This window comes from Oryzias latipes, chromosome 4 (assembly GCF_053564925.1).
Source record: "Oryzias latipes strain Hd-rR chromosome 4, Olatipes_Hd-rR_3.1".
NCBI lineage: Eukaryota > Metazoa > Chordata > Actinopteri > Beloniformes > Adrianichthyidae > Oryzias > Oryzias latipes.
In genome coordinates, this window is record NC_136240.1 from 8,119,824 (window position 1) to 8,131,936 (window position 12,113).

The 12,113-nt window shown below is 39.4% G+C and overlaps 1 protein-coding gene across 9 annotated transcripts in view; it reads left to right on the forward strand.

Moving 5' to 3' along the window:
* Positions 1-7,981, forward strand: part of ptprfa (protein tyrosine phosphatase receptor type Fa) — a 51,769-nt gene extending 43,788 nt beyond the window's left edge. For all 9 annotated transcript variants that reach the window (XM_020702199.3, XM_020702201.3, XM_020702200.3 and 6 more), the window contains 5 exons: positions 1,263-1,389; positions 2,120-2,245; positions 2,959-3,113; positions 3,527-3,662; positions 6,201-7,981. In XM_020702199.3, the coding sequence (XP_020557858.1) occupies positions 1,263-1,389; positions 2,120-2,245; positions 2,959-3,113; positions 3,527-3,662; positions 6,201-6,269 (613 nt within the window). In that variant the 3' untranslated portion in view covers positions 6,270-7,981. The remainder of the gene's footprint in view (positions 1-1,262; positions 1,390-2,119; positions 2,246-2,958; positions 3,114-3,526; positions 3,663-6,200) is intronic.
* The last annotated feature ends 4,132 nt before the right edge of the window (positions 7,982-12,113 follow it).

Sequence of the window (12,113 nt, forward strand, 5' to 3'; positions counted from 1 at the left end):
GCAGACCAAGAGAGTGGAGTGTACATTGACCAAACAGCCTTAACTGATCATCGAAGAGACACATGTGTAGAAGGTAGCAGACTGTCTTTAATTCTTGCTTTAAAGATCTACTTCAATCACCTTATGATCTGTTTTTAAAGTATTTCCAGTGATCTTTTAACTATGATTATGTTGTTGTTTTTTTAGCCAAAACGAAAAAAAAAAAAAAACATTGTGTTTTCTAGGACATGGTTTCTGCAGAGTGGCAGTAGTTCATCAGAAATTCAGCTCTGAGTTGTTAGCTGGGAGTAAGCCTTTCCTGACTTCCCATCATCCCATTTTTGACATTCTCTCCTGCTTCTAGCCCCTCACATACCAAAAACTTGATTTTTCATTGGAGTGGGTCTTCAAGTGTAAAAGCTATCGTAAAAATTTGTTCACAGTGGGGTATAATATGGAAAAGTTGAAGTAGAAATGGAGCTGAAAGAAAGAATAAACTGTAGTATCATCCAACTGTTACAATTGGATTGTGGTTAGTGCGCTCAGTTTCCCTAAAAAACTGTAGCTTTAATTCAGGCAACAGATATGTTTTAATCTAGAGATGTACAGATTCCTTTGCGGATCAGGGCTCAGGTGTTGTTCAAGGACACATTGACTATACTTTACCCCCAATCGCAATTTTGATCAAAAAGGCCGAACTGAAATGCAGAAATGTCTTTAAGGTATTCTGTTGGTCTCCTTTTAAGACCAACATCAAAATACAGCTCAGAATATCTGGTTGTAGTGCAATATAATGATCTGGGCTGCATTCTAACAATCTTGGTAGATCAAAGTTTTTGTTTGAGTTGATCTCTTTTTTATTTCGCTTTTGAGCGAAGCCTTGAGATGACAGTAACTGCTTCAGAATAAAACTGAATTAAATTGATTTTCATAACCAAAATATCTGGAGCAAGACTGATCAAGATTTGGAAATGAGGATTTTACTGCAGAGCTGAGATAAATTTGAGTCTAAACACACTGGTTCATGGTTATTTGTAAACAATATCATTATTTTCCTATCATAGAATACAGTTTCAGCTCTAACTTGTTTGACTTGTCCAAAAATCTTTCTTCCTGCTTTGTTTGCTCTTTCGGACACAAATAGGAGAATAGTTGAAACACTTCTCACGTTCTCACGTCAAGTTCCAGCTTCCTCATTATAAAGTTAATTCCAAAGCCGTAGAAGAGGAATGCAGAAAGAAGAGGAAATTAGGTTGAAATTATGTTTCCTGTCCAATCTGCAGGAAGCAGAAGGCGTACATCGCCACCCAAGGTCCACTGCCGGAAACCACAGAGGACTTGTGGAGGATGCTGTGGGAACACAACTCCACCATCGTTGTCATGCTCACCAAACTTCGCGAAATGGGACGGGTAAACACAGCCTGTTATGTAGTACGATCACTGCTGCAATAATCAACTTCAGCTTCAAATGAATTAGTATTCTAAAGATGAAATATATTGGATATTAAGTGAAAACTAAACTCTTTAATAGTCCAATCTTATATTTGTTTAAATAAACCTTTTTAAAAAGGTGTTAATTTCCACAAAGAATTAAGTGTTTACTCTCTGACACAGACTGGTGACCTGTTCAGGGTCTACCCCACCTTTGCCTTACAGTAGCTGGGTTGGCTCCAGCAATCTTGTGACGCCTAAAGGGATTCAGTGGGTTCTGAAGATGAATGGATGCGAGGATGGAATTAAATGCTTAAGCAATTTTAAGCCAACAAGCAAAAATCTACTTCAAGTAAACTTGAAAGACAAAAGTTGAACTATTTTTCAAAAATAAATGAAGATCATGAGAGCATCAGAATGAAATCCTCGGGATCTGCTGTTTTTGAACAACTCTAAGAAGTACATTGATAAAGCCTGTTATAACAAACAATCATCAGTTGATTGAGTAATAGATAATTAACATGTTGCATTGATATACAGATTTATGTAAAATGTGCTAATTTCCTGCTTTATTTCAACGTTTTCTGTGCTGAGATTTCTCTTTTGGACGGAAATCTATAATAAATTTGACATTTTTACCTTTGTTTTTCTTTAGTTCTTAAAGTCAGTTCATGCTCTTTGTGCATCTGCTCTGGTCCTGACCTTGCAGGAGAAATGTCATCAGTACTGGCCAGCAGAGCGTTCTGCTCGTTATCAATACTTCACTGTGGACCCCATGGCTGAGTACAACATGCCAGAGTACATCCTGCGAGAATTCAAGGTCACAAACTCCAGGGTTAGCTCTCTTAATTGTTTTTGTTCAACAAGATTCAGGAAAACTTTCAAATCTTGTTCATCGCTGGGTAACCAGAGATTAAAAAACAAATCGGTTTCACAAGGAAAGTTTCCCATATACTGCAACCCCTGTAATAATTCACCAGTTTTTTTGGTTTTACTGCAGCACATGCATGGGACATACAAAAAAGAAACCGTGTTTGAGTTACTAATATGCACAGTACTTAGGGTTTGCACGGGATAAGTACCCACTGGATGCCCATAGGATGCTCACACAAATTACACACTGATTGTCTAATTTTCTCACTTCTAACAGCCAACCAGTGAGCAAGGGACGCCCGACGAGCATGCATGTACCACTTTAAATGACATTAAAGGCCTGCTGCCATAGTCTGCAGGATTTTGGGTGGGGGGCTAAAAAAGTTAAACATCTGTATGACACCCCTGCGTCTCACCTACTTCTTTCTTACTTATCCTTACATGCTGTCTAAATGTTCACTACAACCTGTCACCCTCCTCTATATGAACATTTTCACCGCGTGGTCTATAAAATTCTGTGTACAGATTTGCCCTGGAGACAGCCCATATCCAGCCATAAGGACAGTTGTGACTATAGCTCTACCAGTAATGAGCTTTGTTAGTGATTGATATTAATGTTTCAGGACGTGAGATGCAGTTTGTACATGTTTGCCCATTTTCCTGCATGTTCATCAGGACGGTCAGTCAAAGACCATTCGGCAGTTTCAGTTCACCGGCTGGCCAGAGCAGGGAGTTCCCCAGAGGGTGGAGGGCTTCATCGATTTCATCGGCCAAGTTCACAAAACTAAGGAGCAGTTTGGCCAAGATGGGCCTATCACTGTGCACTGCAGGTAACTCATGGACAGTCACATCTGAGAGGGACAAACCTTGAACTCACATGACCTGTAGGTTTTTTTGGGCTAATCTGAATCCAGTTTATTAACATTGGATTTGACATCCAGCTGAGATTTTTTGTAGGTATGTCCTTTTTTAAAATAAGTTGGACAGTTTAAAACATGGCAGTTAATGCGACTAACTTACTATTGCAGTTAGTCAGTGGTTACTTAATGACCTTCAAGTGGCTTCAAACTAGCAGACAATGTAAAGTGTTGGACACGCCCAACAGAGCCGCTTCAATAATAAATGCATGGTTAACTCGGGAAAATATGTCACAGTTTTTTAACATAAAAACAAAGATAGCTGTGTTATGCAGTTTGTAAAGAGGTTTTTGTTTTGTAATTCTGACCGTATTTGTTTTCATTAGTACCGGGGTTGGGCGGACTGGAGTCTTCATTACTTTGAGCATAGTGCTGGAGAGAATAAGGCAGGAGGGAGTGATCGACGTCTTCCAGACGGTCAAGGTCCTGCGGACACAGAGGCCGGCCATGGTGCAAACAGAGGTGAAGTTAGTTTTATTGTTTACGACCTTTTACATGGATCAGAACATGGAGAACTTTTCAGCCCACGCCACTCATGATCTAAGTGCATTTGAGCCAATAATGTGGTGGTTTTTCTGTTGTTGTCACTCTGTTCTGAGCTCGGCCATGATTTGGTGAACCAAATCTATAGATCTATAGATCGCAGAGGTGGTTAGGATCATGGTTCAGTGCAGTTGCGGTTTTAGGCACTCGCCAAACAGGTGGCTGCCAAGTACGCCAATTTAAAGGGGGTAACAGCTCAGCGCTTGGAGAAAAAAAAATCTGTGCCGCTATGGTTTTCTATTAACTGTTATATTACGGTGATTGGAACAGCCTCAAACCAGCGAATTGTGGGCCCCTGCAGCTGCTCCTGTCGTTCTGTGTTTTAAAAAAAACAAGGGGGGGAATTCTGAGGGAATTCTGGGTCTCTTCAAAATGAAGGGAACGTATGGGAGAGGAGGGTGGGCGGGCGAAATTTACCTTATAACATTTTTAAACTCAGTCATACCGTGATATGCTATAACCCACATTTTAATGCAGGTATATAAATTCTGCATTTTGTTTGCTTTTGTGTGAAATGATCCAATAAAAATAGAGAACACAAAACAATGAGGTCAACAAGGTGAAAATTGGTTTAGTTGAAGCCTTTGGTGGAGAAGTTTATTGCCAAGCACCAAAACGCCAGATGGACAGAAAATGGAGCCCAATTTATAAAATAAAGTAAAGAAAGGAAGAGGAGAATGTGATAAGGACAAGGGTAAGTTCTCATAGCTAGGGATGTATTTTCTAGTGCTACCTGCCACAAAGATGATTTTTTTGGGTCGATGACCTAAACAGAAGTAGGCCAAAACGTTGCAATTGACAACATCTGCAAGGCTGATGAGCAATGCAAGGCACTAGGCACCACACAGCATTTTGAAGGGAACTGTGGCTATTTTCCTTGCCATCAACAACCATAAGGAGCTATCAGAGACCTATCCCAACTTTTGGACTGCTCTCAAGATCGTACTTACTTTGCCCGTCACCGTGGCTCAAGCAGAGAAGAGCTTTCCAAAACTCAATTTGACCAAGTCATACCTGAATGTCTCAGGACCAACTCACTAACCTCGCCATCATCAGTATCAGTCAATCATTAGGGGAGCAGATTTCTTTTCATGACATCATTGACGAGTTTGGATCATGGAAGGCCAGAAAGGTTAGATTTTAGTTGGTCTTTTCTGTTTTTAGTGCAATGGTGCTGTTATTCGTCTGATAAAAGATTTGTATTTTATTATATTTATTTTATATTATTTATTTAATATTGTGTTTGGTTTCATTTTTTTTACATCTACCTTTATTTTTGCCATGCTTATGTAGTTTGTTTTATTTTTGTTTTCTGATCATGCTGTGTAGAATTGTGTTAAACGTCTTTTGTATCCAGTTCTCAACTGTATTGGCAATAAATCAATTAATAATTAATAACACAAATAATTCAGTTGTGACTCTATCAGAGTGGGGGCGGCTCTTGCCCGGGAAGTTTTTGTGTAGAACCGCCACTGGTGGAGTCTGGTGCCTTACGGATCTGCTGTGTTTGCTAAATGTGCTGGAGCATCATTCTCCAAAGCTTTGAAGTCGGTTACATAACACCCCTACAGCGTATCAATCTCTCAAAACTTCCCAAAGTAACCCAAATTCCAAACTGCCAAACTGTCGTAAACTGTGCATCCGTGGTTAATTGTCCCTTAAGTGTAAATCTACGGTCAAGTAGATAGTATCTCCATGACTTGAACGTAAATAAGCAGATAAAGACGATGGATGGATAAATGAATGCCATCTACTTAATGGGTGGTAATCATTTGCACTCAGACCCAAATCCGTTAGGAACTGGTGGTGTAAGACCTAGTATGCAGGAGAACAGGCATGGTGACAGAAACTTAAACATTTATCAAATACATTTTGACATGACAAAACCAAGGCAGTGACAAAAGAGTGACATTGCTGATGACCTGACAATAAAGAACTGAAAGCCAGACACTTTAACACAATAAAGGGGATTACCTGAAATGAAGGCAGCTGTGGATGATTAACCAGAACCTGGTATGACTGTTAAGAGGTGGACAACTCACAACAGAGCACGAACACTAAGAAATATCACTAAGAACAAATGAGGAAACTAGAGTCCCCAATCCTGACACAAATTACTATATATGAGGTGGGACAAGGATATGTTGAATAAGAAGAACAATGAGAATGTAGCAAATAACTGTGAAAATGTTCTAGTGTGCGTTGACTTTACTTATTTTTGAGTTATCAATGTCCTTCCTTCTGCTGGTATCTACATCCATCCAGTTTATTCCCCCAATAACAAGCTTCTATGGTAGGTGTCTTTGGAAAAGACAGAAGCAAAACTCTCTTCAATTGGAATTGGATACTCTTGGTATAAGGAGTGGGATGACATTTTATTCTTTTTATAGAGAAAGTTATCTATATGTTCTATTTGAGCTGCTTTGCTTAGCTGACTGATTCTTTTTCTTTGTTTAGGAGCAGTACCAGCTATGCTACAGAGCTGCTCTGGAGTATCTTGGAAGCTTTGATCACTTTGCAACATAACCTTCAGAAGACTTTGGTGTTTTCTGAGCTGGATCCTCGATGCACCACAAGTTTGTGAGGTGGAGGAGGAGACTACAAGCGGGACTGGTCAATATGACACCTGCCAGACTCAGGAGAGGTGAAAGGGCAGAAGAGACCGTGGACTACTGCCATGAAGCTGCTACAGACCCCCTCATGACAGTCTACTGGAAGCCAATCAGAAAAGACTTGTGTTGAGCTTTTACCACATATCAATTACTTTACTGTCCAAATTTTATGAAATTATTCAAGTTCTTTATTTTTTTAAATCCATATAGTGATATGTTCATAATTTAATTATTTTGTCTGGAGAACATGATTTGAAAGAACATTCATACTAAGCCACTACTATGATTATATTTTTTCAGACATCTGATATTTTCATGTCATGGTGATTATCCACATAATTACCTGAAAATTAAGTATGACTGCAGCACAGGTGGAGTGTTGCTGAAAGCTCTGTCACATCCATCACATGAAGCTGTTCTTGATCTGTCAGGTAACATCTGTAAAACGAGCTCAGTATTTTCCTAATGTCAGCAGTAAAAACATTTTAGAGGTTTTAATGAATGATACTGTCATTTACAAAAAGGTGTCAGAAAAATCTCCCCTCAGATGCAATGGTAATAACTGCTTCTTCCTGCTAATATTTATAAGATGTTTTTTTTTATTTTTATGTATAACCTCAACATGTCATACGGACTCAAACCTAACTAAGGTTTTATGACATTTTTTATGCACGCAACACCTTGATCTTTCTTCTTCCGGTAATTCTTTCCTGGTGGTCAGACTGTGTGTGCCCAGCAGTTTAAGGTTGCTGCAGCCTTGAACTATGGAGGGATTTTGGTGCCATTATTCCAAGTGAAACACTCACTGTTTTGAGCGTAAAACTTAAAAAATTTTGTGTGCTCGAAATTTTTTTTAAATTGTGGTTCATGTCTGTGATAGGCTGGCTTTTGTGGCACAGGTGCCCTGCTCTGTTTCGAGGAGGTGAAAGTGTTTTGATTGCAGTATTTTTTCAAGTGCAAAATAATTTTTTAAGCACGCAAAATTTTTAAAGGGTCTATATTATGCTTCTCTTAAGCCTTTCAGAGTAAATATATGATAATATATTACCTTTGGCACACTAAAGAAGGAATTTTTTATGAAATATTAGTTATTTTTGCAGTTCATTTTCCTACGCGGAAGTAAGACGCCTTAATCTCTGAGGCACCGCCTCTCACTCCGTGTGGGCGCTGCTCGTTTCATGACGTCAGCCCAGAGCCGGCCTCGGCAGCATGTCTGCGTTTGGCCAAAGCAAACAAAGAAGATCTAAACTTTTGCAAAGATGGATGTGCATAATGTGCATAGAAAAAGAAAGAGTTCAGCCGATCACTGCTAGCTCCACGGAGAAAGTGGGTGACAGCCTGTGGGGCGGTGCTGAGAATCTTTCTGGAAGGGGCCGTTCTCACTTGCCTACGTAACAATGTGAGAACCCACTCGTTTTGGGGGATTGGGAGGGGCTGGTGCTTAAAGGAATACTCTGAATACAAAGCTCAAAAAGTTGATTTTGCTTGATATAGACCCTTTAACGTTATACGCTCAAAACAGTGAGTGTTGTAAAAATCCCTCCATACTAATCTGGCTGGTCTAGCAATGATGAGCCTGTACCCAACTATCGGTACCATAATTTATTAAAATCCTTCCAAAAGCCATTCTTTGTCCTTTTTTCTGCAGTAAAGGCACTGTCAAAGAGTTTTGGTCACAAATAAGAGCCATTTTAAGCCTGACAAGTTAACTATGTTCTCAAGCTTCAAAGGAAAATTTAGATTATGTCATAATCTTTGTTCTGTGTTTAACCCCATTTACATTTACATTAAAAGAACTCAAGAGAACAGTGATGCTGTGGTTAGCGCTCTCGCCTCACAACAAGGAGGCACGGTTTGAATCCTGGCTGTGTTCTTTCTGTGTGGAGTGTACATGTTCTCCTCGCACAGGCATGGGTTTTCTCTTTTTGGCTTCCTTTTGCAGTCCAATAAACATGCTTCATAGATTCAATGGTGCTTTTAACTTGTCCCCTAGGTGTATCTATGTGTGGTTCTGCAACAGACTGGCAACCTGTTCAGGGTGTACCCCGCCTTTGCCCAACAGTAGCTGAGTTTGCTCAACAAGCCTGTGACCTTACTAGGGATTCATTGGGTTCTGTGGATGGATGGATGGATGGATGGATGGATGGATGGATGGCAATATAAGTATTTCCAGTAGAACAAATGTTATTGCTGAAAACTGAATGGTTTCAACTTCCTCTCTTGACGGCTTTGAAGTACAAAATATTATTTCAGCTCAAATGAATCTATCTGGGAAAGGTGGTGAATAATGCAGAACTATACAAAGATATTATAATCTCACCGTTAAATGATAAAAGAGAAAAAACAAAGTTCATGACGCAAACAAGGAAAAGCATGAAACAACTTTAAATGCATGATATATTTTTTGTAACGTTTCATTTAACCCTTGTGCTATCTTAGATGACCCCATCCTTACATTGACGTGTTCTCCCTACCATGACAAAGGTGGATAAAGGTGGAAAGATTTCATGTAATCCATGGACACCAGTGAAGATCACAAATCATTGAAGAAAAAAGGTTCAGAGCACTGTCTAGTGGGTCTAGATGACCCAACTCCCAACGTTAAAGTGCCTAGGATAGCACAAGGGTTAATGTACTTATTTTTTTAGAAAACATTACACTTACATTACAGTGTATGCGTGTACATTAGCCAGCTTCAAGAAAGCTTAGGTAATGTTAAAAATGGCTAAATATATCATAATTAACCTCTTGAGACCTGGCGTCCTCATACGTGGACATCAAATTTGAAGTTTTATTACCACTGAAGTTAATTCTGATAACCTTGGGGGTTTGTGAGTACGAAATAAAAATATCAAAGAAGAGATTGGGCCTCAAGGGGTTAATGAGATATTAAAGGATGTGGAAGACATTAAAAAGAAGCCGGATGTGCCAAGCCAGGCTAATAATTATGAAACACTAAATTACCTTCAAAAGGTGAAATTATGGCTAATGGGAAGCTAAACGGTTATAATTCCTGCTTAAAATAATAAATAAAATTCAAGTCCAAATCAAACATTCAACTTTTTAGCTAAATATTTAGTTTGGATGATAAGCAATTTTTAATTTGTATTCAATAATTATGATTAATGAAGCAGACAAAAGGCTGTGGACCAAAACAGCAAGGTTGTAGACTCTACAAAAGTAAACAGACCGCCAGTCCACCTCCGGTGTCAATCAAACAAATACATTTAAAAAAAGGAAAAGTTATATTATTCCAGCAAAGGTGGCTGTATCGACAGGTTTTCAAAAGTGCTGCGACGCTCTGAGGGGAAGCCTATTTACAAAAGAATAGCCGTTAAAACAGCTCGTCCAATGTTTTCAGCAGGTTGGACATGTCTTGAATCAGTACAGCACAAGTACATGCATGGACGACGACTCTGGCAAGAATCATTTCAGAGACAGAGCAAAATCCAGCTTTTATTTTGATAGTCCCTTTCCGCTTTTCAGCCATTTGCATGTGAGCTAAATATTTATATTTAAACTTCAAATAATAAATATTTAGCTCCAAAGAAAACATTTAGTTAAAAAGCTAAATATTGAATTTGAACTAAAATACAGTGGTGGACAAAATTGTTGGTACTCCTCAGTTAAAGAAAGTCCACACTGCTCACTGAAATGACTTGAAACGTTCAAAAGTAACAATAAATTAAAATTTATTGAAAATTAAATAATCAAAATCAGCCATTACTTTTGAGTTGTTGATTAACATAATTATTTTAAAAAACAAACTAATGAAATAGGGCTGGACAAAAATGATGGTACCCATAACTTAATATTTTGTTGCACAACCTTTTGAGGCAATCACTGCAATTAAACGGTTTCTGTATTTGTCAATGAGCCTTCTGCACCTGTCCACAGGTATTTTGGCCCACTCCTCATGAACAAACTGCTCCAGTTGTCTCAGGTTTGACGGGTGTCTTCTCCAAATGGCATGTTTCAGGTCCTTCCACAGATGTTCAATGGGATTCAGATCTGGGCTCATAGAGGCCACTTCAGAATAGTCCAACGCTTTTCTCTGAGCCATTCTTGGGGGTTTTTGGCTGTGTGTTTTGGATGGTTGTCCTGTTGCAAGACCCATGACCTGAGACTGAGACCAAGCTTTCTGACACTAGGCAGCACATTTCTATCCAGAATGCCTTGATAATATTGAGATTTCATTTGACCTTGCACAACTTCAAGACACCCTGCAGAACTGAGCCTCCCCCATGTTTCACAGTAGGGACAGTGTTCTTTTGGTTGTATGCTTCATTTTTGAGTCTACAAACATAGAGCTGATGTGCTTTACCAAAAAGCTCCAGTTTTGTCTCATCTGTCCAAAGGACATTTTCCCAGAAGCTTTGTGGCTTGTCAACATGCATTTTTGCAAATTCCAGTCTGTCTTTTTTATGATTTCCTTTCAACAGTGGTGTCCTCCTTGGTCGTCTCCCATGAAGTCCACTCTGGCTCAAACAACGACGAATGGTGTGATCTGACACTGATGTACTTTGATCTAGGAGTTCACCTTTAATGTCTTTGGAGGTTGTTCTGGGCTCTTTGGATACAGTTCCAACTATCCGTTTCCTCAATTTGTCATCAATTTTCCTCTTCCGGCCACGTCCAGGGAGGTTGGCTACTGTCCCGTGGGTCTGAAACTTCTGAATAATCTGTGCCACTGTTGTCACAGGAACTTCAAGCTGCTTAAAGACGGTTTTATAGCCTTTACCTTTACCATGTTTGTCTATAATTTTGTTTCTAATTTCCTGGGAAAATTCTCTCCTTCGCTTCCTGTCGTCCATGTTCAGTGTGGTACACACCTTTTCACCAAACAGCAACCTGACTATTTGTCTCCCTTTAATCCTTGTGCTATCTTAGATGACCCCACCCTTACATTGACGTGTTTTCCCTACCATGACAAAGGTGGATAAAGGTGGAAAGATTTCATGTAATCCATGGACACCAGTGAAGATCACAAATCATTGAAGAAAAAAGGTTCAGAGCACTGTCTAGTGGGTCTGGATGACCCAACTCCCAATGTTAAAGTGCCTATAGGATAGCACAAGGGTTAAGCTGACACTGATAATGGAAGCAACAGAGTGTGAATAAAACACAAGTCTCTGTTTTTTGCTTTTAAGTTTCGTGTGAATGTCAAAGGACACTTTAAATGATAAGTCCTGGACTTTTTGTAGTTCTTGTGATTTTTTTTCTTCCATAGAGTGATTCCTCTAGAATAGGAAGAGTGTCCTGCCTCTGATACCAAAGCTGATGTTCAAAACTTCATCTTGACACTTAATCGCATGCAGCTAGTCCAGAACTCTGCTGCACGCCTTTTAACGAGAACCAGGAAGAAGGAGCACATTACACCAATCTCAAAATCTCTGCACTGGCTCCCCGTCAGCTTCAGGGTTGATTTTAAGATTCTTTTAATAGTTTTTAAGAGTGTCCATGGTCTTGGTCCTTCTTTTATATCCGACTTGCTTTTAACTTGTGAACCTCCCAGAGCTCTTAGGTCCTCAGGTGCAGGCCTGCTGAAGGTCCCTAAGGTCAGGACAAAAACCCCGGCGAGGCCTCGTTTAGATATTACAGGCCTCGTCTGTGGAACAGCCTACCTAATGATGTGAGGGCTTCATCAACTGTCGAGGTTTTTAAAAAGAAATTAAAGACATACCTGTTTAATTCAGCTTTTAATTAGATTTCATATCATATATCTTTTTGTCTTCCTATATTTTATGTTTTATCACAT